General features: G+C 37.3%; 1 protein-coding gene across 9 annotated transcripts in view; it reads left to right on the top strand.

Annotated features, from left to right (window-relative positions):
• The first annotated feature begins 8,686 nt into the window (after window positions 1-8,686).
• NOVA1 (NOVA alternative splicing regulator 1) overlaps window positions 8,687-27,636 on the top strand; it is a 136,660-nt gene continuing 117,710 nt past the window's right edge. For 3 of the 9 annotated variants that reach the window (XM_084793248.1, XM_084793246.1, XM_084793249.1), the window contains exons 1-2: window positions 8,687-9,238; window positions 10,810-10,953. In XM_084793248.1, coding sequence (XP_084649374.1) covers window positions 9,103-9,238; window positions 10,810-10,953 — 280 coding nt within the window. In that variant the 5' untranslated portion in view covers window positions 8,687-9,102. Of the gene's footprint in view, window positions 9,239-9,374; window positions 9,819-9,921; window positions 10,455-10,809; window positions 10,954-14,473; window positions 18,199-27,636 lie in introns of those variants that run through there. The other 6 variants (XM_084793250.1, XM_084793252.1, XM_084793251.1 and 3 more) reach the window with 6 other exon arrangements.

Consider the following 27,636-nt stretch of genomic DNA (forward strand, 5'->3'; position numbering starts at 1 on the left):
TGCTATTAATCCACAAAGGCATGTAATCATTAAACATCCATTCCCCCTTTGACACTCCCTTAGCCTTGGTTGAGCACAATCTGCTTTCTGTCCTTATGATTGTATATATCCTTCATGTTTCACATAAATGACCTATTTATACCTGACATTTTATTTGACATAATATTTTTTGAGATTCATGCAAGTTAAAGCAATTCCAAGTACTTCATTGCTTTATATGGTTGAGTACTTTTCCATTGTTTGACTCTATCCTATACTGTTTAATCTTTCATTAGTGGATAGAGATGTCAATTATTCCAACTTTTTGACAACTGTATATAATATAATAAGGATTTATGTACATGTATTTTAAAATGAGTTTTGGGCTGGGGCTCTGGCTCAGTGGGGAAAAGCACTTGGCACGCTAAAATGTGTACCTGAGTATGAATGCCTAGTACCTATGTACAATCAGGCACAGTAGTATGTCTGTTTAATCTCATGCTTCTATAGTAAGATGGGAGAAATAAGAGAATTCCCAGACCACAGGTCACCTGGCCTGGTGTGTGTAGTGGCAAAACAGCAAGAAACTTGTCATGAAGTAGTTGGAAGTAGCAGAACAATACTCAAGGCTGTCCTCTGACCTCCACATGTGGGTCATGGAATGTGAGGATCCATACTTACACATTCAAATAGACACACATCACATGTGCTGCACGTGCACGCTGACCCCAGCCACACACATTTTTTAATTCTTAGAGGCGCATACATAGAGTTATGGGTTGTATGAGACTTCATAATTAAAAATTTAAGGAACCAACCAACGGAGTGACTAGAATTTACAGGTTGGTAAGGTACTGAGAGAAAGGAGATCTAAGAAAACAGCGCTTTTTCATAGAGTGGCCCATGCTTGTAATTTGGGAGTCTGAGGCAAGAGGATTGTAATGAGTGGGTGGCCATTTGAACTACATAGGAAATACTGCCAGGGCAATATAGCAAGATGAGAAGTGGTGGAGGGAGGCAAGCTGGAAATGAAAAGGAGCCATTGGTCATTGTCATGAGCTGAGAACTGCTTAGCACAGGCACCAGAGGGAACCACCTAAGCAGTGGCATCTCCATCTCAAAAGGTTCTACAAGCACTTTCTTGTTCTACCACCCAGAATTGAAAATTCCACAATTCACTGAGTGTTCGCTTGTACACAGACATGTACACTGTGGGTCTTAACCCCGCATAGGGGTCACTGAACTGAATTTAAGAGTTGTAAAAAATTTGGCAACAATATGTTCTTCTGAATACACAACAATCAAGAAATAATTCAAACTGAAACACACGATAAATTCACAGTGTTTTTTGCAAGCTCTCGTGTCTATTACATCAGCCACTACCATGGCCACCTTGACCCTGTACATATAATGCAGAGCGCGACTATGCATGCTCACACACCCTGCACTGCCAAGGGATGCTTCCTTAAACACCTCAGGTCAGATTTGAGGGTATTGTAGGCTATATGTTTTCTCTTACTATATTCACTTGCAAGCAATTGCCTTTATATAGCGTACCCTTTTATAAAGCATATTTACACTAAATGATATGAAATTACATGAAGTATATTACTGCATCATATCAGTATTTACATAAGGAAACCAAAACTTGAATATCAAAATAAAATCCAAGAATGACTAAGATGGCATATTTTTAATATATTAACATGCTAGTTTCTTCTACTTAGAAGCCCGGGTGGAATTATTAAAGGCAAATCAAACTTTTTATTGTTTGACTTACATGGAAGAGTAGAAATATCAAGCCTCTTGGAAAGAAATCTTGTGTGAGGGCATTAAGAGCTTGTCTAGAAGTCAAGTGCTGTCACTTAGCTGAGTAGCAGGACATAAAAAACTGTTAGGAGATTGAATTATACATAACATGCTCTATCTTCTGGTGTTCGGTGTGGAGCTCCTATTCATCATTTACAGCTGCATTCATTATAACATCTCATTCATTATTTCTCCAATTCACGTCTTGCTGCCCACTATACATACTGAAGCAATCGTCCTATCAAAATGGTTGCTTTCATTTAAAATATGTAGATATTTACAGCGATCTTCTACGACTTCTTACCTCAGTCTGGATAAATTGAGAAACAATAGTGAAAGAATGTGCCATGCATGGTACCCCACCGCAGCGCTGCTGTAACCCCAGAGAACTTTCCAACATTGAATAACCTGACTAAGCAAAACAATCTCATTTATAATTGGCAGGAACAAAATGGAAGTTCATATTATTTACTTATCCATAGAATTTACTGTCTAAATTGGAACAATTTTGAGAGCACTGGGAACTGTTCAGGGACAACTGGCATCCAGGGTTACCTTGGAAAAACATGGGCTGAAAGTCAACCTTGTCAGGGTAGAGAATGAATGACTAATGTGATTTTATACATGCAATGCATGAACATTTAACACTTGTTGCTTTTGTTAGTCATAAATTTTTTATATATATATCAGATTTATTACATTGGAAGTAAATGAAGAAAGATGCACTGCATAAAGTTTAGAAACTAAAGTTTTTAATGCTAAAAACTTTAGGAGGTTTGGAATCAGCTAACATTGATTCACTGGTGGGTGATTGGATAAAGAAAACTGATGCACGTGAAGAACACGGGCTAATTCAGGCACAGAACTCATGATAGCCTTTCACTTGTTGCAATATAGATGGAATTGTATGACAGAGTGCAAGCCAGGCTCATAAATTCAAATGGTGAATGTTTACATCATATGTAGATCCAGAAAAATACTTATTTCTTACAAGTAAAAAAATACAATAGTAGTCAGGAGAAGCTAAGTTATGGGGTCAGGTGATGGACAACAGATATCAAAAGTATAGCTAGGTAGGACTATATATTTTAGACTTCTATAGTTTAAGAGAGTGACAGCAGTTTGACGTATGTGCATACATATATACATATACATATTATAAACAGTGAGAAGGAAAGAGTTCAACATTTCCCAACACAAAGCCATGAGGAATGTTAAGAGACTCCGTATAATTAGTGTGAACTTTCATAAAATGATTAACAACCGATCAACAACAGTGAATGTATGTCTTAAAACCCATAGAGATGCTTATGTTTTTGAGAACAAAATTCAATAAACCGTTTTAGTAGTGGTAGCTTATAAAAGGACTTCTGAGAATTTCTTAGTTGAGTTCAATGTATTTTTATTATAATAACTCCCCTCCAAAACTCCTCTCACGGTCCGCCACATCTAGCTCTCAAATTCATGTCCCTCTATTTGTAGAACTTGTCAGAAGAGATTTAGGATAGGTGTTGTACTCCTTGAGTATATATTCACTTCCATTTTCTTTGGGAAGTTTAATGAAAAAAAGAAAAGCTAGAACACATCTATCAATTAATCATGACTTGCATCTAAAAAAAAAAAACAACCTAAAAATATGCACAGGAAAAATCCCAAATGATTCATTACTTTTAATCACATAATAATAATAATCTGAGTGTGGAAATTATAAAGCTCTGTTTCTTTGGACTTTAGGACTCCACATTTTTTCATAATCATGCCGTTTAATGCATAAACAATGTCTTGAAGTGAAAGACAGTTTTCTCATTTTTCTCTTTTCCAAAATTTATGCTGATACTTGTGAGAAACTGATAATTTCTGCCTTTCCTTTTTTAGGGTATAATGGCTTGTTTTTCCACAACTAACAAAGGCTGATACTCCTCCATGTATATACTTGCTAGTTCCCACCATTCCTAGGCCATGGTCATTGAGAGCACTCTTCAGTAACTAGGAAGCCTTCAAAGAACCATGCAGTGCTGCCAGTTGGAAACATGGCCAGGGGGCCCTTAGTGCCCTGTGACTGGCTATTAGCCAGGGGTTAGCGAGTGTGTGCACAGATACTCCAGATTTCTCTGCTTCATGAGATTGTTGTAGGATTGTCTTTGTTTGTTTATTTTATTTTATTTTATTTTTTTAAGCTAGACCCCAGGAAAGCCCACTGAGAGTAACATAACCTGCCTGGTAACTTATCCTTCAATTGCCTTCTTCCCTTTCCCTGTCTCACTTCCAATATAAAGGATATGTACTCGAATCCTCACCTCAGGATCCACTTGTGGTAGGATAAAGAGTCAGAAAACTTTCCTCACAGTGGCAGCTGAAGAGATTTTCAGGTGGACAGTGATCTTTGAAAAGGCTGCAGCATAAATGCAAGTAAGTGAGTTTAGCACTATGTGTGGTTATTAACTTTCGGTACGTTCTCTTGATTGCTGGTGGGAATGCAAACTAGTACAGCCACTTTGGAAATCTATCTGGTGCTATCTCAGAAAACTGGGAATAGGGCTTCCTCAAGACCCAGCTATTCCACTCCTTGGAATATACCCAGAAGATGCTCCAGCACACAACAAGAAAATTTGCTCAACCATGTTCATAGCAGCCTTATTCATAATCGCCAGAACATGGAAACAGCCTAAGTGCCCCTCAGTAGAAGAATGGATAAAGAAACTGTGGTACATTTACACTATGGAATACTATTCAACTATTAAAAACAAGGAATTCCCGAAATTTGTGGACAAATGGATTGAACTAGAAATGATCATAATGAGTGAGCTAACCCAGAAGCAGAAAGACTCAAATGGTATATACTCACTTATAACTGGACACTAGCCCAAGGGGCAGGTCCCCTGAAAGTCTGCACCTACCAGGAAAGTGGGATAGAGGTGAGGACATCCTATGAGACTCTAGGTGAGAAAAATATAGGGTATAGGGAAGCAGGTGGACCCAGAGGGTCCTATAAACCTACAAGAGGAACATTATGATGGGTGGCTCTGAGCCCAGAGGGTTCTGCTTGATCTAAGGCACCAACCAAGGACAAAACGTGCAGTCATCATCAAACCTGTACCCAGATCTAGCCAAGGGACAGAACATTCTCCACAGTTAAGTGGAGACTGGGGACTGACTTTCACAGAATCTCTGGTGCCCCATATTTGGCCATGTCCCTTTGTTGGGGAGGCCCAATGGCACTTGGAGGAAGGATAGTGGACTACCAAGAAGAGACTTGATACTCTAGCACCGTATTCAGGGGGAGGAGGTTCCCCCTCAGTCACAGTCATAGGGAAGGGGGATTGGGGTGAAAGTGGGAGGGAGGGAGGAATGGGAGGATGCATGGGATGGGATAGAAAATGAGATGTAATATGACTTATTTTATTTTTCAATAAAAATGTGTTAAAAAAAGAAAAAGAAAATCAGCCATTACTGATGTTAATAGACTCTGGTGTCTTTGTCATTCAGTCTGAAACAAATAAGCAAGGGGCTCTCAATAGATTTTTTTTGTCATCAATATGAAGAAATAAATTTTGTTTTTCACATTTAACATATTTTTCTGTCATCGTCACTTATATTCACAACCCAGCTAATTAGTAATAAAAGCATACTTCTTTGTATTGTGTCTTAAAATGTTAGAAAACTTTGTTAGCAGGTTTTAATTGCTAGGTAAATTAAAAACAAATTTTTATTTCCTTGAGATTAAAAGGCCAAATACCTCCATCACAGTTTTGAAACTTTTTTTGCAGTTTATTTTTAGCATAAGATGTCCATTATACCAGTATCAGTAAATTGGAAATTTCTAGTCTCTTTCTTTTTTCACTTTTTTTTAGGTGACACAAAATACAGACAATAGGTAATGTGTGTATTTTATTTCTTCTTGAACAGGATTTTAGAGACATATGTAATACAGATGATGTAGAAGTATTATTTTAAAAAACAGTAATATATAAAGTATACTGAGGAATAAAAAGTGATTTATATGATTCTTGTGATATCCTTCACTAATAAGATTGTGCCTAATAATCCTCATTCCTAGTCAAATTTGGATATAGTCTTGGCATTCCTCACGTATTAGAAATCGTATCTTCTCTGACTGGTCTATACTGAGTGAGAGCCAGCACTTACATAATAAATCCAAAGAAAGTAATATGGGTAAAATGACTATCATAAGACTACAGAGTGGCCCTACTTTCCTAAGCACTGTAATGGCTAGTTTTATGTTAACTTGACACAAGCTTGAGTCCTCACAGAGGAGGGTGCCTCAACTGAGAAAACTCCTCCCCAAGATCAGGCTGGTGAGCCTGAATTCCATAGGAAAGCAGGCTAAGCAATCCAGTAAGCAGCCCGTCTCCGGGGCCTTGGCATAAGCTTCTGCCTCCAGGCTCCTGCCCTGTGAGTTCCTGTGATGACTTTCTTCCTGATGAACAGTGATATTAAAATGTAAGCAAATGAACGCTGTCCTCCCAAGTTGCCTTGTTTATGGTGTCTCATCATAGCAAAAGAAACCCTCAGACAAGCACATGTAAACGTGGATAAGCCACTTTCACAGGACAGTGACAAATACTTTATAAACTATTTCAGAAATATTTTATTTTTAGAAATCTGTTAATTTTTAAAGTTTTCAAATTCTAGGCTTTCTCCCCAGTTCAATGCTCCGCTCCACTGAATGTGCTGGAGTGGTTTAAGATATCTAGAGCAATCCTTGTTTATCTATCATCTGTCCTTTTCACATTTTCAAAACAGTCTAATGCCAAATACCAGATCTGCTCAGCTTTCGCTTACAAATGTCCCGGCATATTTCTGCACACAGCACGGAATACTTTGATTGCACACTATCTGGCACCTGACTTTTGCTATGTTGGCTACTACATGCTTATTCCAAACACTGTTTTTCTTTACCCCAGCTCCATAATTTTATCCAGTTTTGTTATAAACCCTCTATTTTGGTCAAAAAAGCATATCATGTTTTCTTACTACATTACATAAGAGTATTCTGGAGTCTGGGTCATAAACCATTATCAACATACTTACCTGCTTTTCCTTTCTTTCAGCCCTCAGCCCATCTTATCTATGTTTTCAATGAAGACAAATGTGTCTTTCACACCTGGGATGAATCACGCGCCCTACACTAAACATGGCTCTCTTCCTCCTTCAACAGTCCTCTGCCTTTCACCACTGCAAAAGCAAGCGAAGTTCCGGCATCTCCTGGACAGTGCTTCCAACAGTGAGTCAGGAGGAGGTTTAGGATTCTTTTCAGTTCCTCCTTTCAATCTATCTGATTGATTTTCCTCCCTCTCCTTGCACCAGATGCAGCCATTCTTTGTTAGAACACCCACCACATAATCACACTGGAGTTCCTTTTATGTTAGCTTAGCTATCTTTTAAGGGATGTTCTCTAGCAGGGAATATAAATAACATTTTCATTCTACAAGTCTGATGAATATGTGCCTGTCTTTGTACATCTAAGAACATATACCACATGTATGACGTCTGCGTATTGAGGGGATCAAGAGATTCCAACAAGTTGCAATCCTTGTTTCAAGCAGGAGAGAATCCGAGGCTCTCAAATACTGCAGTTAGTGTTCAAGATGACAAAGTCGCCAATCTGAAAGACCCAAGATGGAATTAGTAGTAAGCTGGTTATTACTACTAGGTGAGTTTGGATAAACGACCAATGTCTTCAAAACAAAACTGCCTCACAAAAAACGGGACAGTGCTACTACGGACTGTACCATATGCAATGGATAACATCTAAAGTGGCAACACTTACTAAGTAACAGCACAGATAAGGACTTTTACCAGGGACACACTGTCAGAACAGCTTCGGTGGGCTTCAAATCAGTTTTTCAGTGACTTCAGCTTTTCCACTAACCCGGATTCCTAGAATCACGACTTAAAACTACTAACTTGCTGCATGACCTTGAACAAAATATTCACTGAGTCACTTTCCTTATCTGTAAAAGGAAGGATTTGATTAGATAACCTCTAAGGTCTTTTCAAATGCTAGTTTAGCAACATTTCCCCCCCATGGTTCGGGTTCCTGAAACCGCCCGAAGCTAAGCACATCCTGGGTGCCTTGAAGCCTGCGTTCGTTTTTCGCAGTACACCCTCAGCTGTTGCCTCTTTAGTTTGCCTCCCGGGTCCATGTGGAGACCACAGATCGCTTTATTTATTTATATCCTGGCTTGCTCCTGAAAGCACATCAGATGCCAAGACACAGTAAGTCCCCGACAGTGTCACACGGTGCGAGAAAGAAATCCTCTGATGGCATCTCCCTTAGAAAACCGCTTCCAGAGACGCTAACAAATGCCTTTTGCCGAACTCTCAGCCGGGTCCCAGCTGGGTTTCTGGTCTCCTGCCCAAGCCGTCCACCCCTCCCCGCGGTCACTCAGACGCCCTTCCCCGACTAGCCCAAACTGTCACCACCAAGTCCCAGCTGGACCAGGATCCCGCCCGCCTCCCTCGCTCGCCTCTCATTGGCTGGTGCGGCCGTCACTCCCGCACGGCCCCGCCTCCCCGCCTAGCGCGTTTTGTGGACCCCTCGGTTTCCGCGGCAAGCCGCTGACGTTTGCCTGAGCCGTGTTGCCTGGGCCCCGCGACCTTTCACCCCGCCTCCCCGCGGGAGCGCCCCGGCCGGCTCCGCGCCCCCGCCAGCCCCGCGCGCCCCCGCCGCCCTGCGCGCGCCCGCGGCCCCCGCAGGCGGAGACTCCGGCGCGGAGGCCGGCCCCGCGCGGCGCGTGTGGGAGTCGCGGCCCCTCGCGGCCCCCGCCCGCCGCCCCCCACGCGCGGGAGACACGATGAGCGCGGGCGGGCGGCAGCGGCGCGGAGCAGCGCAGGCGGCACACGCGCCCAGGCAGCGGCGGCGGCGGCAGCAGCGGGAGCGAGCGCCGCGTTAGCCGGGTCCGCCGCTCCGGCCGCCCGCCGCCGCTCCTCCTCCCGCTCATTCACTCGCCCTCCTCCCGGCCGCCCGCGCCTCCTCCGCTCATTCACTCCCGCTCTGCCCGCCGCTTTCTTCTCCTTCTTCACCCTCCGGCTCCCACACCCCCTCCATTCCCGCTCCAAGCCGACACTGCACTGCAGCTGCTCCGCGCCCTGCCCCCTCCCCAGTGAGCACATCAGCCACACTGCTCGCCGCCTCAGACTGCTATTGATCCGATTAAAGAAAACCCTTAGCAACCCCAAACGAAAAAAAAAAAAAAAAGAAAGAAAAAAAAAAAAAAGAAAGAAAAAGAAAAAAAAAAGCCAAAACAAAAGGGAGCCGCTTCTCCCGGTGCAGCGGCAAGAACTGCAAGCATGATGGCGGCAGCTCCCATCCAGCAGAACGGGACCCATACGGGGGTTCCCATAGATCTGGACCCGCCGGACTCGCGGAAAAGGCCGCTTGAAGCGCCCCCTGAAGCCGGCAGCACCAAGAGGACCAACACGGGCGGTGGGTATCGCTTCCGCCTCCCGCCCCGTCCCCGCCGCCCTCCCGCGCCGTGGCCGCCGCCGGCGGCCGTCCCGCGCCCCCTCCCCTGCACCTGCCCCGGCCCCGTCTCATCAAGATGGCGACCCGGGGTTCCGAGCCGACCCGCTCGCCCCAGCCGGTGCTGGCCCCGGCGACAGGGTCCGCTCCCGCGGCCGCCCCCTGCGAGAGGTGATGGCCGCCTGAAGATGCGCGCTGCATTTAACAGTCTGATCAAATAAATAAATAAATGGCACTTGGGTAGCGGCTTGCAGATGCTGGGGGGCACCGGAGACTTTTGCCTCTGTTCATCCCCCTTGCTCTGGGCCACAAGTAGTATTCAAAATTTTGATGAGTGCATGCCCTGAGCGCACTTACATGGTCGGTACAAATATCGCATTGATTTGTCTTCAAGGGTATGCATACGAGAGGGGGGTGTCTGGTACGGTGACTTGTTAGTTAACATCCTGCGCTTCCTCGGAAGATGAGTTATAACGGGACCGCTATCGCTTCTTCATTTGCACTGGAGTCATCTTAACAATGCATCCAATGCATCGAAGCAGAGGTGAATTTATCTCCAGCATATACATTAGAAATGGATGGGGGTCTTGTGAGTGGCACATCGCAAAATTCGGAATGCTCGTTCACAGTAAAGAGCTGGATTTACCGTGAAGTTTCCTATTTAAGACGTGATCAGGTTGACGGAAACTAAAGTTTATGGAGTTGGCTTTATTTTCTGAAACATTTCATTTTTTTTTCTTTTTCACGGCTCATCGATCCCCGTCTCCGTTTTATGGTTCTTTTGGAGAGGGAGCACTGCCTATTTGGTCACTTCGGAGTGTATTTAGGATAAATAACTCCTAAGCTTTTTAGTATTGGCAAGATTCTTCTTAAGGTCTTTTAATTAATGAGCTTAGACGAGATCATAGTAGACTTAGAAGTGCCACGGAAATACAGCAGGATTACTTAGATTCTCAGTCTACCACGTTGAGGCTTTTACCTCCCGGCAGTTTCTCAAGGCTTGGAATACACCCTACAGTTTGGGTGGACGATTTCGCAGGAAGATGGTTGTTTTGTATACTTAGAGTCGGATATAGTCAATGATTAATTGCAGTATTTTATGTTTACTATGACAGACAAATTTAGCGGATCACTATTTACAGTGTTGGATTTTTTTTCATCTTCAGTATGTTAAGTGAAGGTTTGTCATCTTCTAAATCTCTGAAGTTTTGTTAAAGGGTCAGTTTCTTTGATTTTGCCATAGTAACCACAGAATTGGAAGACTTTCATGTTTGGAGTAACAACTGGAATTTACTCATCAGTTTCTACGGTGCTGCAATTTGTTAGAACATGTGAATCCTAAAACCTGGGAAAGATTTTGTAAATACTTGTTTTTCAGTGTAATTGGTGGTTTTCATTCCTTAAGCATTTTAAACTCATGTTTCCTGCAGCTACGTGTGTATTGCTTTAGTTGATATTTTCTCTTTTGAGGGTAGATTGGGGATTCAAAGTTTAAAATTATCATGTTAATCAAATGTATTTTTTACATTTTTCAGAAGACGGCCAGTACTTTCTGAAGGTTCTTATACCTAGTTATGCTGCTGGATCTATAATTGGGAAGGGAGGACAGACAATTGTTCAGTTGCAAAAAGAAACTGGAGCCACTATCAAGCTGTCTAAGTCCAAAGATTTTTATCCAGGTAGGTGAAATGGTAAAGAAATTGTTTGATGAATCCTCAAAGGAAAAAACACCAAATACCTACATGTGTTGTGTGTGTTGTCTTAAAGAATAATTTAGATGATGGAGAGTTGAATGTTACATTAGCATACATCGTGGAAAAAAATTCAGCGTATTTCCATTGTTACTCATGTTTTTTTTCTCATTAATTGATATAATGTGTATGTGATTTAGACTAATTGCGATATAATTCTCTGTGTGTTTTGGAATGCTAATGGTTAGCACAAAAACTTAAAAATTAGAGATAGAAACCTGGACAGTTAGTAACAAGGAAATGTGGTTCTTCTGAAGTTAACAGACATCATTGTGATGACAATTAGTTTAGAGCGAATTCAGAGGAGGGGTAGGGAGGTTTCTTAAAGAATGGACCATTTACTTCTGAATCCATTATGTACCTCTTTCTGCCTCATTGCTTTGTTTGTTGGCCTTGGATGAAGCAAAGAGGACAAGTGCTGTCTGTTTCAGATGTTTAAAATACTTCAGTAATATAATTGGGATAAGAAATTTACTATACTGCCATGCAAGAAGTAAATAGTGTTTTAGAATTTGTGTTAAGAGCCATATTTGATTGAAATACTTTCCAGTGTGGTACAGTAACCTGCTAGACTCTGGCAGGTTTCCTAGGTTGGTTGTGTGGATTTTGCTTTTTTTTTGTTGTTTTTTGTTTTTGTTTTTTTTTTCTTTGTTTTGTTTTACTTTTGGACTCTCTCCTTTTGTGTTACATAGTTGTACATAGTCATCCTTTTCTCTCTCCTGAGTTTTTTTACTCTGTGTATGTATCCTAACTAATGAGATCACAGTGGAGTAGTACAAGCCCCGATGAGGACACATCCTTAGCTGATTTACTTTGCTTAGATCCAGCTTTTTGTAATTTCAGGAGGTTGTTTTAGTTCTATGATTATAAAAATATTAATTCAGGGCTGAGGTGAACTATACTGCTGAGTGTTTTCCTAAAGAAAAAGAAAGCAGATTTGCTTTCACCAAGAGCTCCTTAGTACAACAGACATTGGCATGGATGGAGGCTCAGCCCTTGCAGGACTTCCTTTTCATAGCTAATCATCTGTGTAGAAACTGACCACTTACGGGGGAAGATTTTTGGGATAGTTGCTGCTGTGCTAGTTGAATGCAGTGCTTTTTGGGAAAAATATTAAATTTATTAACCTGAGCTGTAACCTGTTAGATACTGTGGCCCTCTAAAGTTTGCCGATGGTTTTCCTTGTCTCCGAAACTTTCCTTATGCACTTGGAAAGTTTAACATATTCATGTTGGTTCAGTGAACAGGTATATTACAATAAAAAATCAGTGTGGAATTGTGAAAATACTTAGTTTAAATAAAAGCACTCAAAAGAGCTTGATTGCAGAATTAATAACATGGTAGATCTAGGAAGAACTGCAGTGGCAAATTAAATACCCTGTCAATAGATGAAAATGAAAACGCTTTTCTGCATGATACATGAGGTGCTGTCAGATACATAGGGGTGTTACAGAAAATTGATGTTTAGCCAGGATATTCCAAATAACAAATTAAATGCCTTTTCATTTGAATGCAGTTTATTTTCAGTATGTTGGAAAGGGTGCACTAAGAATTAGATCTTTTGTTTCTAGTTGACTTATTTTTACTTTTTTTTTTGTTGCCTGAAAATTACTTATTTTTATTTATGATGTGAAGATGTTATTTATATATATATATATAGAGAGAGAAAGAATGTTCTTTGGGGGGCAATGAGAAGCTGCAGTGCTTTGAATAAAAGTGTAGTGACGTAACCTGATCAAGAATGAGTTAAAACATCAGCTAAAAGATGGCTTATTCTTGGCCTCTAACAGGTGGGAGTGAATATATGCTGTGATATCAGTGTTAAGGATAAGATAAATCCCTACAGTTTCTAGGAAGCTTTAAGAATTCTGAATCGTTTGTATTAAAATGTGGCTTTAATTGAATAATTAACTCTTTGGGCAAACATATCTCCAGTCTTCACATAGACTTATTTTCCTGTTTTCTGTTCACACTTGACTAGGACCTAAAAAATTATCCAGGGTCTTAGTATTATTCAATGTCACAGATTTTGAGCTTCTTTTTCTACCATCTTATACGTAACGGACACTTACTGTGCACATATTCAGATGAACTAATTGTAAACTGTGTTTCATATTGTTGAGTTACAAGGAATATCCTATAGGGTTTTTGTAGTGATTTAGTAGCCCATGTTTGTGTCTCTCAGGTAAATACATCCATACGTACAAACATGTATTTATGACTGATGTGTTCTGCCAGAATGAGCTTTCCTGATATTTATTTCAGTGAAGCAGTTTTCTGGTTCTTGTTTGGTTATAGTGTGTTTGGGGGAATTTGCATCTTAGTTGTGTATACTGCTGGATTACTCAAATTACCTAACCTTTAACATAAAATGTAAGTGTATTACTAAATACTTAGTAAAAATACTAATGTATTTTTCAAAACTTTCCTAAGATGTTTAATCCAGAATGCAGTCACCTTTTGGAATATTTTAATACACTTCAGCTCAAACGATGGGCACATGTAAAATTTTGTAGCCAATATAATTTCTATAAATGTCTTTGTCTTTTGGGTCAGATTGTGTCTTTGTCATAAGCATACTCTCATTTCTGAGTAAAGATTTCTAAACTTTAGTCAAAGTGAAGAAGACAAAACAAATTGCATGAACTTAAAGTTTATACAGCTAAATATTGTATGTATTTCAGTGTGTCATGTCTGAAGTGAACAGGGGAATTGAGTAATGTGGAGTTGAAAAGTGCATTTCAGTCATCAGAATAGGAAGAAATTAACCTACAAATAGATTTTACTTTTATGTTCTATATCTTTCTTCTATATATTGATTCTCTAAGACTTAATCCTACAGGATACAGACTTCTCATTGGTGGTCTGGGAATGTAGCCCTTTTTCCTAACTTGATTAAGGAAATCTAATTTGACTTATTTATATATTAATTTATAAGTTACATAGAGATGCTCGTAATCAAAGGCAGCTTTCTCATTGTAGAGGCTGAATTACTGTCTGTATTCTCAGAATGGTGTTTAGTGTTAGTTTTCTAATTCTTTTGCCTGTCATCTGAAGATGTTTTATTTTCATTAATAGATTGATTTTATCTGTTAAAGTATAATACATGGTTCAAGTTTGTTATTAAAGAAACTTACTGAATATATTCATTATTGGTTGGGAATAATAAGCATATAAATATTTTCATGTGTGCCTTGAATATCAGAACACATCATATTTGATCTGTTTCTGTTCTTTGACACTGGAGACACCCTTTATGCCAATCAAATGTGGCTCTTTTGCTATAATGTTGGAATCTATTTCTGTGTATTTTATATCATTTTACTATGTATGCTTACAAAACAGAATCATTTTTTATATAAAGTATTTTTATGTTGCTTACATTAAAATTTTAATATGTTGCTTCTAGATTAATTAAAATATGACTTCAGTGATATCCAATTTAGGTGATTTTGAAAAAAATTCAAAGTCTTTTATCCATTTAATTTTTTAAATAGTGAAAAAGCAGAATGTAAGTTAAAATTCTGTCAGTGAGGGAACTGCATTGCACCATTTTTGTTTTGACATGGTAAAAGTGTAGTGGTTTATTTAATTTTATGGTTGAAATTGTATAAAGAATATAGCTTTTTACGGATAAAATCAGAGGAAATAAATTTTAAACTGGATGTTTTGTTTATACTCTTGAAGGAAAAGTATTATGGTGATATTGGTAATAAATATCATGTAGCTATCATTTTCCTCATAGCTTCTAAAAGTTGCAAGCTATGTTTTTCTTTGATCTCAATTGCAAAATATCTTAGAGATTTATTGATATACACTTTAATGCAAGATCAATACATTGATAGAATGGTAATACATAGAGAAAATAAGGTATTTTGATCTCAGGACTTGTTGGTTGGTGTAACGTGATAGCTACCATTCTCTGCAGCCCCGATTTCAGTGGTACCAGAGAGTTTGCTGTACATGAAGCATTTTTCTTTATAATCTTAAACTCGTAATGTTTGTGTTTGATATAGTATCTACTGCCGTGGTAACTTTATATTTTATTTTCCAAATCCATGAAGGAAACATACTGTTCACATAAACAATAGTATTGCTCGAAAATTTGCTTTATTCTCATTTTTAACAGTTTATTTCTTTACACATGAAAGAATATTATTGGTATGCCATAATATTTATAAATATATAAAACACTATTTATGCTAATGTCATGAATGCAAATACTTTGTGGCAAGGGGTTTCCAGAAGGATGAATTAGCATAACATGCCTTAGGTGTTTTCTTTATTTGTTCACTTTTATTTCATTTTGACATTGGATCTTCTAGCACCGAACTAACAAATTGTTAAAAATCACTAACTAATAGTATTAATGTTTTTATGCGTTTTATGGCACAATGTCACTTTGAAATGTGTTGTTTGAAGCTTTCTGTGTTTTAGAAAAATATCTCATTTGAAATATGTGACATTGTAAGGCGTAATCTAACATAAACTTGCAGACACCATGCCACATTATTTTAGGACTAGTGAACAGAATTGGTAAAATTGTTGAATATATGTATTTTAAGGATGCTTCATATTAATATACCAAGAAGAAAAAAAATGATCCATGGCATAGAAATGCTAAGTAATTTGTGGTGTTGCTAGAAACTCCTGACAATCAACCAACAGCCAACAGTATGTATATCATTATAACTACTTACTTGGCTATAACCTAAGATGATTATTTTTAATTCAGTTTATGCAAGTACTCTTTATCGCATACGTTATACCACCTGTTATCTGAACCCTTGGTAGGCATCTTTTATGATTCTATAGAATTCCGTCCTAGTTGTATTTAGTTCAGTAGAGCTATGCTTTAAAGCACAAGCCTCAAAAGGAAGTACAGTTTTCAGTCTGTAGCTGGCGGGAAGGTGGTGGGGGAGTTGAGCTTGATTGCCATCTCATTTCCATCTTTGGATCCAGCTCTAGCATAAAGTTAAACAACATCTGCAGAGATCTGACTGACAAACATCTCTCTGGGACTCATCACTGCAGCTTGCAGCAGGTGCATTCAGCTCTGCAGCCCTCTCCAAAAAGAGGTTGGTTGGTTCTAACATTTATCAGTAGACCAGAGGGAACAAGTGGCTCCAGAGAAATGGTTGGTTGTCACTTGCCTGGTGCTGGAATACTACAGGTAATTAGAGTGGACTGGTGGGAACTGCAGCAGTGCATGTCTCACATTGCATTGTAGCTGCTGTGCAGCTTAATTAACCTGACTCTCAGAGACTGAAGTGCCACGGTAGGAATTGCAACACTCAAGAAATAAGGCAATACTGTTCAATATACATACATGCATACATACATCCATACACATACATCCATATGTGTGTGTGTGTGTGTATGTAATGATCAGGTTGTTGGAGTTGCCTTTTTCTTCATCTTTAAAGATACAGCATTGCCACACTTTTGATATGAAAGCGTTTGTAGAGAAAATGATTTTTCAATGACCTAATGGAATTCAGGTTAGGAAAGCATCCAAGCTTTAGGTGTTGAGAAAAAAATAAGAGGCATTTAACTTTCTAAATGCCTAAATTCTACAAATGCATTTTAAAATCATGGGTGAGTGGAAATATCTTGTACTTAAAAAATACTATCTTAGGCTAATATTTGTTAATTATTATCTTAAAATTTGAATATTTGTTTTGTAAGAGCAGCAACATAGATTTCAGTCATATCTTTTAAGAATTTAGGGTGTTAGGAAAGGTATCTTAAAAATTATTTTGAAGTCCTCCAACAAACAAGACAGGTTTAACAAGCTTTAAAAATCCTTTAGAGTTAAATATAAAAGTTATGCTTAACTAGTTCTGTATTGCATTGTATTACAAGAAAGTTAAAATCCACACAACTAAAAATTGAAGAAAACTGTCTGCCAGACATTGCTTTTTAAAGTAATTCCTTAATCTGACTGAGGTACTGACTTACATATGCTATGTAATATCTACAGATATTTCTTGTGGCCTTTCAAACATACCACTAAATATATCTTTCTGCAGCCCTGTGCATTAAAGGTCGTTGAACGAAAAACAGTTCCTAACAGTCACACAGAATCTGCGAAGGTGTTACTACATTTAAAAGTATTTGAAATATAAGCACAGAAAAAAGAAATCTTAATGAGCGAGGGGAGCAGTTGGTCCCTAAACTTTGTGCTGGCTCTGCTAATTTGGCTATTTTGGAAGATACACTGATGATAACATGTTGATACTCAGACATGATAGGCTTTGAACTTACACTGGTCATATATATCGTTCTTTTTTTTTTTAATTAAGATTTTTGTTTTGCAATTTTGATTCCACGAACTATTTATTTTTAACCATATGAACTTGACACCTGACTATTCCGTATACATACTTCACTATTACTTTAAAATATTTGATGAACAGAGAGAAAGAGTAAACATCCTAAGGCTGCAAAAGAACAAAAGAATACTATCTATTTTTTGCTGATAACGTTTTAGATAATTTTAGTGCTTGGGACTTTGAAACCGCGATATGGACGTCACTCCAGGACAGATCTTGAGCATGCGCAAACACTGTGTGCTTTTCGTCATTGAGCCGCTGCTGCTCCCTGCAGGGCCTGTCGGCGTGATTGACAGGACCAGATGAGAAGTGAAAGCAGTATCTTGAGTTTTTTAAGAGTAAGATGAGTCAGGTAAGATTATTTGATGTGGAAAATATATTTTTGACCATTTTTAAACTAGTTTTTATTCAGTATATATTCAAAATTATTAGTTTTTTTATTTGTAGACATAATTAGGTTTTATTCTTCAGTATATTTGTAATTTTTAATAAAATTTTCTGTATGCTTAGCCATTTTTAAATTTTAGAGGATATTATTTTTTTTTTGGGAAATGTACACATACTTTCTGAAGTTTGGCGAAACAAGTTCTTTCCATTTTACAGATTTTTGAGATTTATTTTGCTTTGAAAGCCCCATAATGCAATCCTGTGTTCCTTTTAATATGTGATAAATGCTGATTCGGTCTGATGTTAAAGAAAGTGATCCTCATCTAAATTGTGAATACTTTCCTGCTCTAGGGCTAGATTGGCCTTGACTGTATTTTAAGGCTTGTTCTTTGTGGAGCGGAATGGAAGGGAGGAATGGTACTGCCATTTCAGCAGCACAGAACAATATACGGTATTTATTTTTGTTTTCTCTTTATGTGTATTAATATACAAATACTTCTTTTTATTAATATTGTACACCTATAGTTCATCAATTTTGGTCAATTTCATATTTTAAAAGCCTTTATTTCAAGAAATGTTGTGGGTAAATGAGCATTTATTTGAAGAGCTTGTCACATGGCTTGTCTTAAATTGTACTTTTCAAACAAAACATGTTTTTTCCTAAGCTTCATGACAATCAAGAAAATCATGAAAATACCTTTAAAACTAATTAAAAAACAGAAGCAAAAACAAAACCCACCCATCATGGTTTCATTGAATTAGGCTTTCTGGAATCTTCTTTTGCTAATGGTTCTGTGCATCAAATGCTTCCCCTGAGTGCAGGTATAGACAACTATTTGGTCCTGTTATCAGGTTGACTGTAAAGCCCCCTTTCTTCCTTAAAGGAACCTAGCCCTATGTTGCTGCACTCTTGAGAAATTGTGTTTTGTTAATTCCACATTTTGGATTTAATTGTTTATATTCTGTGGTGTCTTTACCAGAAATAAAAATACGTCTGATGCTCTCTTTTTGAATGGTTCCAGCAGTGGTGGAGTTGTGGAGCTGAGTAAAGTGGGAAGCTTAGGCTCTCCATCATCATCCTCCAGAGCTTATGTTAGAGCTGAGAAAGGCAGGAGCAGTGAGTGCTCTATGCCAGGCTGCAGTAGTGCCTGCTGTCCTCTTAATGTGAAATACACTCTCTGATTTGCTGCTGTTGAGTTGTAGTAAGAACCTCACTATTTTCTGTTACTCTTTCCCCCCCTTTTTGAATGCAACTGAGAAAGTATGTGGTTTTTCTTTCCCCTTGTTGTAAATGACTACATCTAACCAGGATGAAAACTCAGTGTTGTCATCTTGTGAGTAGTATTTTCATAGTTGATTTACTTCTGTGAAGGTGTAGTGGCACTGCTTTCTGTCCTGGGGCACATTAACTAGAAGATACATTATACATTATAAATGACTAGCTGGACCAGTTGCTGCTTTCTGTTTACCTGCAGTAGGACTCTGAAAATGGTGTTTTAGGTCTTAAGGATCGTTAAATTTCTATAGCTAGTTATTTCTCTCCATTTATAAGGTTGTTTTTCTTTGCTTCCAGTTTTCCTTAGCTCAATGGAACTTTTTTTCTTATTAACCATTGTATTGACTTACGAGTTCAAGGCTAGCATAGTCTACAGAGTGAGTTCCAGAACAGCCAAGGCTACACAGAGAAACTCTGCCTCAAAAACCAAAACAAACAAAAAAGTAGTATTAACCTTGTTTTATTAAAAAAAAGAAGAAGAAAACAAAATGGTGACTTTCTGTGTTTTGTTGCTTCTGAGAACTATATGACTTGTTCATGCTTTGAAACTTTTATTAAAAAAAAAAAAACAACTTCCCTAATCATGTCAAGTAGCTAGTAGGTAATTATAATAGGTTAAGAGGGATATAATATTAGGATTAAGAAATATGAACATGACTAAGTGTAAAGCAACATGAGTTAAACTAACTGCATTAATTAATAAGTTTCAGTTTGAAATACTATTCTTGTCCTTTTTGAAGATCCATTTCATTAAATTTTCTGCTTTCCTTCAATTAGCACTGTTATGCTGCTTTCTTGTGATGCACTTTCCTTGTGATGTATTTTCTAACATCATTATTTAAGTGTTTAATGTGGTTGTGGAAATTTCTCTTATACAGCTTTAAGTTTAAACAAAAGGCTTTAGGGATAGTCTTACACCCATCAGATGCGTATTTGAATTACAGTCCATTGACATGGGAGATTTACCTCATGACTCTTGCCGGCTGTGTGCTCAATATGTAGCCCAGGGTTTTGATCACAGGTGACATTGGAAATGTAAGTGACTATAAAGGGCTGGATGGCTGGGTGGCTGGATGGATGAGCTGAAGTTTCCTGTATGAAGTACTTCTATTGTCTCAGTAGGGTAGATAAAGCAGGCAATCTATCTTTAGTGTTTTCTATGTGTTTCTACTTTACTTTGATGGACTATGTGTGTTCATGTATGTGTGCGTTATGTGAGTAAATTGCACATTTCTGGAAAGTTTAAATACTGAGCTCAGTAATTCCAGAAACAAGAACAAATTTGAATAGGCCAGGTACTAGTAAGGATTAAGAAAGAAGAATGGAGGGAGGGAAGCCATCTTGTTTTTTGTTGAGCATATAAATTTGTGTGAAGGAAGCTAACATCCACCATTATAAAGAACACTTCAAGGCCACATTTGCAGTTGAGACTTCCTTTAATACAATCTGACTTAAGAAATATAAACTAAATAGAATTATTTAACATAGAGTTCAGAGTAAGATTATGTAGTTTTGTCACTTTATAGTTGAGATTACACATGTGCAGTAAGGTCCAGTAATGAGTAGTGATTTTTCTAAATATACTTTGGAATATTAATTAACTAATATAATAAAATAAAGTAGCATGAAAAATGTGAGTGTTAAATATTTTATTTTTAATATAGTTTCATACATTCTTATTTATCTGTAGTGAGGAAGTAAATCTGTAATGTTGTTGGAGGGATTTATAATATCATTATATAGTACTGACAAGTTACTTTTACTGCTAATTAAGAAGAATGTAAACCAGCTATATAATAGAATATAACTTACATGCTTAGGACATTCTCTTAATTAACTATTAAGATATTAGTGTACTTTATTTAAAATTTAAAGTCTTGGAAAGGTGAATTTGCAATATTCCAGTCATTTAGTACTTGGTTAACATTTAAAATTTAGAGAAGGTGCAATACTAGTCATAAGTTGATTTTTGCTGCAATAAACTAATGCAATGGCTAAGATTTAACAGCTAGCCTATTTTAAAATATATTTTGCATATAATAAGACAACAACAAGAAACAAAAGACAATAAGCTACTGTAGAACAGTGGGGTAAAACCCCAATCCCAGGGTTTTACCTGAGTCTTTGTTCTTCTCTGCGTCAATATATATATATATATACAGTCTGACCGTTTGACAGATGCTCCTGTGCCCTCTTTGAGTTGGAATTAAGTATAAAGTAATCTGATGGTGTGATTTTCATCCAGTGAGATAAGCAACAAGGTTTAAAAAGTACATCAGTAATGTACGATTGCAGGAAAATTTGGCAAATATCTAATAGGAGGACTCTGTGGAGAAGTTGAAGTCCCTCCTCATTAGAGGGCCTTGGGAAGAATTTTTAGATTTCAGTGAGAAGCTGACAGGAATTTTATAGGGTTAAATTTTAACTTTGGTGATGGAAAACATAGAAGGGTCCTTTGAAGCAAAGAAACTTAAAATATATAAACATGGAAATATTTTTAAAACTTTCTGGTATATCCAGAAATCTGTGCAGTTTTGCATTTCTTGGTTAAGAGCTGGATTTGCAGGTGGGCAGTGTATTTAGAGCTTAGAAGTACTGTGAAGTTTATTGTATTGGCTGTTTTTATATGGTTCTGGTGGTCCTGGGTAAGCATTATAAATATTTGTATGGGTAAGAAACAATGCAGTACATATAAATGACAAACATAGGTAAACATTAAAAATACATCTGTTGTATCTGTCTAATGACTGAAAATGGTACTACCATTAAAATCTATCTATGTAAATATAAATATATCTGTCTGTGGAACCTGTGCTGAGGACTGTCCCAATTGTCTGAAAGCAAAATCCATTTTGAGATGGAAGAGCCTGGTTTCCTGTATAAGAGCTATAGGTAGAATCAGGTGAATTTATTTAGAAAGGAAAGACCACGGGAAAGGTGAGGGAGCTGGGAATACAAAAGAGATGTCAAGAAATGCAAATTGTTCTTAATGAAGTTATTATGTGCCAAACCTGGAAGAAAAACAAGAATGGCAAATATCAGTGAAAACTGTTTTGCAAGCATGCAGGAAAGCTCTGGAAACAGGTCTGTATTTGACACTTGTGCACTTACAGATCTTGTCCATTCATGTGCTCAACGTTACTAACTGTTTAGTTTCTTTACCTAGTGTGCATTTGACACCCAACAGCTAAAATTGTGTAAGGGATAACATTTCCCTGTGTTCTTGAATTCCTTGACCATATAGACCTGTCTAGTTTTTGGCATGTGAAAAGTTACAAATAATGTTTAAACTGATGAAGTTTAATGATTTACACAGTGAGTACAATTATGTATGTTTTTATGTTTCTTTTAAATGTATAAATTAGATGTCATTTAGACACTAAAACCGTCATATATTATATAAATATTGCTGTGTTATGACAATGAAAATGAAAATTGAGTTCTTCATTTCTTGCGGATTTTTCTGTAATGTCCTTGTTGTGTTTAGAATTTTATTTTATTACTGAAATTTGGCATTATTTTTTTATCCTTAGTAAGTAAAATTTATAACGTACTAATCTTAATTGATATATTTATCAACTTCAAATGAATTTTAAAGATGACTGTAAGAAACATGACACTTTTTTTTAACTTGGAAAACAAGTTTAAAATATACCATTTATGTATGTATATATACATTAGTGAAATTATTAGCTCCTTGCATAGAGCAACATTAAAAATTGAACATCTGAAGTGACATGAGCAGCAGATGGGGATTTAAAATACAAATATTCAATGTGTAATTTTTATTTAAGTGCTATTCTAGATTCAATAATACCGGTTGTTTAACTCAAAGTTTAATTCAATATTTTCAAAAAGCTTTAAAAACTGCCTCCTGTCCTTGGTCTCCACATTAGGACATGCTTTCAGCATGTAGTATGATGTCATGCCTTCCTGCTGAAGTGGCGAACAGTATGGGTCAGGGCTGTCATAGTTTTGCAGAGCAAATGCAGTTGTTTTGACAAGAAATTTTATGTTTTATGTTTTTATTATTTTAAAATAACTTAAAAATTATATTCTGTAAAAAAATGTCTGCCTTTATACCTTATGTGACTGAACATTTTCAACCACATTTCTTCATAGTAGTATTTAAAATTAGTTCTTCTGAGTTACTTACCTATTTGAATAAAGGGAAGGTGCCTTGTTTCTAAAGCTTTATTCCTTTTTAGCTGCATTTGTGTACTTGACATCTTGTTTAAAAGGCAGAGCAGCACTTCAAATGAAAACACAAACTGTGATAATGAGGTAGACGTGCCATATGTGTCGGCTTAGGTTGGCATACATCTCAGATGGCATGCTGGAGGTACTAGAAGGCTAGGGTTTGTAGTTCTAAAGAGGAGGCTTCTGCTTTACCATGGAGTCTGTTGTTAGTGGACTTATAATTTGGACAGGCTTTTTGCTTCATAAATCCTTACAGTCAACTTTCGTAAAAAAATATTTTTGATGTTGGAATTATGTAGAATTTGTCCTAGTAAGCAGTTTAGTCTTTGGAGGGCTTTGTGTGTGTGTGTGTGTGTGTGTGTTTGTGTGTGTGTGTGTGTAGTTTGTTAAGGAATTAATAAATAATGCTAGTATATTTTTCTAATGCTAGTATTATATGTCAAAATGGATTCATAATATAAATGTTTAGGAATTAAAATGACATTTTAAAAAGAAAAAATATATATCTTAATAGAAAAAGTTTTGAAGTTCTCTGGAGTTGCCACAGAAATTATTTAATAATAAATTGTAGTAAATCCTGTCTTTAGTGATAGTATATTCAACTTTGAATTCACATTGCTTTCTTAGAAATAATGTTGGTTTTATAAGTTTAAAAATTTTTTGTTACTTTTCTATACATTGGTATTTTCCCTGAATTTCTGAAAGATTGGATCCACTAAATCGGGGTTACAGATAGTTGTGAGGAACCCTGTGGACACTGGGAATTGAACTCGGCTTCTCTGCATCTCTGGAAGAACAATCGATGTTCTTAACTGCTGAGCCATCTCCCCAACCAGTTTTATAATTTTTAAAAGTACTGTTTTCATTGAAGGCCCTCCAAATTATTTAGAGTTGGCATTTAAAATACATAGAAATGTCATATAATGGGGACAAGCAGGTGTATAGACAGACCACTGAAACTGTAGATTAAATACAATTCTGTTTGACGAATATTTTGAAGAAATTTTGGGTTTGCGAAGTTTTTAAATTAGTATCTACATTTTATTTATTTATTTTAAAGAGACATACTCTGAATCTCTCTGCACATGTTCATGTTGTGTCTGTCAGAATTAGTGAAGAAGATGATCGTGACTTTAGAATTCTGGACCACACAACCCAAAGCTCCTGAATATTCATCAGCCCAAGCTTCTTGAGAGCTCGGGTTTCTACTACTGATATCAGCTCCTAAAATGGAAGGGTCAGTAGAAATTTTCTGCTACATTTCCAGATTAGTTCAGAAAATAAGGCAAAAGAGGAATTGCATGTGGGAGTTAGCGGAACCTGCCTGCTGCTTCTGTCTTGTTACTCCATTGAATTGCTTACAAAGTTTAGTTTGGGACTAAAGTAGAGTTCAGGTAATGGCTAACTGCTATATCAATCCATTATTAAAGGGTGTCAGATACTGTGGATGTGCTGATAAGGTTTTCCTAATTAATTTTCTGAAAATGTTGCAAGATCAAAGCTTCTCATTAGAAAATAAGTAATAGGCTATGGAAGTGTGAACGGGTTGAAGCTCGTGTGTCCTGTGTTCATATTGATTGAGTCTCAGAATTATTTTACATTTTGAGCTTATTTCTATGAAGTGATTTTAAACTTTTTAGTTTATCCCTGTCACATCTTGCTCTTTAGTTTTAAGTTACAGATGGTTGTAATCATATGATTATGTATGTTATAGACAAGCCAGCAAGGTCTAGATGAATTGCTATTATACAGCCAAATCACTCTAATAATTAGTAAAGCAGAACCTGCATGAAGAAAACATGCCATGTGTATGGTGCACTATGGTTATGGAGTGGGCACACCGTTTCTCTGTGTCTTGATACTTTCTGTGGTGGAAGTGAGATGTACTGTTTACCAGTTTAAACCTAACTTTGGCTTCCTCGCTCTACCATTTTAGTCAAAGTGAAAATCTTCTTGGAACTCCATTTTTAAAAAGTATTCTTAATGGGGTTTTTCTCTCGTAGTTATTAAGAATTTGGACTAGGTACTAAGAAAAGAAAGCTGTATAACCATATCACAGAATGTATGTGATGTGGTAAATGTTTTATAAGCAGTATTACTTTTTTTAAAAATGTAGTGACAAGAATTCAGAATAGTAACAAATTGTATGAAATATGAATTTGTTTGCATTATTGATTTATGAAAGTTAAGGATTCATTAGTCCCTTTCATTTTTCTTTGTATATGCAAATGCACAGCACTGCAGCCATGAACAGGGATCTTTAAGAATGTTCAGGAATAAGCTAGCTGCCTATAGACTATGTAATGCTAGTCTTGCAGGACCTCAAGACACTGATCTTTGGACATACTTCTCCGTAGTAGTAAAAGGAAGGTTTAGTACATTAAACACTGGGTTTGGAACTGTGTAGATGTAAGTCTTGTTCTTCAGATTTCCTTTAGCTGTGGAGATAAATGGACTGCTTTTGGCAAGACTTTTAACTTTTAATTCATGTGCTGAAGTTTCCATAAAAGAACCAGAACATTTTAGTGATGTATTTTACTAAAAGTGTCTTTTAGGGGCCATTTAGGAAATATAATTTCCATTTCTCAACAAGTGCACATATTCTTCATTGCTATTATGCTAAAATTTTATCTATGACAGTCTATATAATAATCATCTTACAAACATCTGTTTTTACCTACCTTTATATTAAATTACATAATATATCACTGAATGTTTGATTTTGTACCATAACAAGACAGTCTTCTATTTTGTTTGACTGTAACCTTGTGGACATAAATTTACTGAAACCAACTGTTCCTTGAATTAAAAATAATCTTAGTGAATATTGTATTGTATAATATAAATTTAGTTACGTAGGAATACTAGATGATATAGGAAAATTAAAGAAAATGAAAATACTTTCAAAAAGGCTGTTTAATGTCAAAACAAGTATTGTGAGCCTGAGTTTTAGAGACATGCAATTATTTCCTGCTAGAGTCTGTAGATGGGTGTCTGTATGGGTGAGTGAGTGGGAGTGACATTCAGTGTTGAAGTTCATACTATGCTCACTGTCATTCCTGTGCACTGGAGGCTCCTGAGAGCTTTTTCTGCTTCTTGTCATATCAGGATATGGTTTTAGAAGCAGAAACACGGGCTAGGCTGTAAGCAGCCATGGTAACACAAACTATATTCTTACTTGCAACATTTCTCCTTTGCTTCGGAATAATTAATTACAAACCCCCCTCCAGCCATCCTCACTGATAATTTTATTTCTCACTTCACAGAAGATAAAAGTGTTTGAGAAGCCTCTTAAACTCGTGAGACCAGACTGCCTGTGTAAGTGTATCGGTGCCTGCATCAGGGTCTTGCCTCTTCCCTTGAGAGGAGACCTCAGTGAGCCCCTAGCAGGCTGGCCTCCATTCTGCTTCCATTCCCTGAACTGTAGGATTACAGGTGTGTGCCACTCTGTGCAGCGACGCTTGCTATTTTCTTGATCTGGCAAACATCTCTGCCCAGAATAAATCAGCTTCTATTTTTAGATTCCATCTCATCATACCTCCTCCCACAACTTTATCATTCTTTCCTCTTTTCTCATCCTGTTGGAAAGTTTTTTTTTTTCAGCAACATGCTGTAATTTCTCCATTGCGTTAAGAATAAAAGGCATCTTTTTTTTTTTTCTCTATTTCGTTTGTTATGGTAGTAACAGAATTGTCTGTCCACGCCTGTGCACCTTCCTGTTCCTCTCTGTTTCTTTTGTGAACCTGTCTCCTGGGATTTTAGACCCATCATTCCAGCACAGCCCTCATTTTTCTATGATAGCAATTCTCAACACTGCTCCTCATGCCCCCTTTTAGCTGCAGCAACCCCCTGCTATATTTTTTTACATTCTCAAGTTGTATTTTCTCTATTCTTGTCATTTCTGGATCCAGGCCTTGAACAATTTTCCTTTTGTATTCAGTCTTGCAGTTTGTAATTCTACCCAGGATCATGCCTTCACATACTCCAATGTCTGCATTCCTCAGCTACTCACTTTATTGTACTTGTATGTCTAATTTGTACATTAGAAGGAAATGTGACTTTTACCTGCCCTACACATGCTTTTAGTCACCAATTCTTCTTATCTGCATCTTCTTCTTCATCCTCATTACAACATCATTCACTCTGGGGTTCAGAACTCCTAACCTTGGAGTTACCTTTACTCTATCTGTCAAATCCCACATTTAATCTACAAATATGATTCTCATCACCTTCAGGATAGTTGCCGAAAAGGAAAACCAACTAGCCAAGACCAAAACAATTTTAAGTACAGAAAAACATGTTGCAGACATCCATTCATCATGTGTGACTAAATAAACATTAAACTCACTGTAATTAGCTGTAAAGTGTTAAAATGACTTGTTGTAACTAGGTCAGTCATAAGGATCCTCCAGG

Source organism: Acomys minous, assembly GCF_964271855.1.
Source record: "Acomys minous genome assembly, chromosome: 8".
Classification (NCBI taxonomy): domain Eukaryota; kingdom Metazoa; phylum Chordata; class Mammalia; order Rodentia; family Muridae; genus Acomys; species Acomys minous.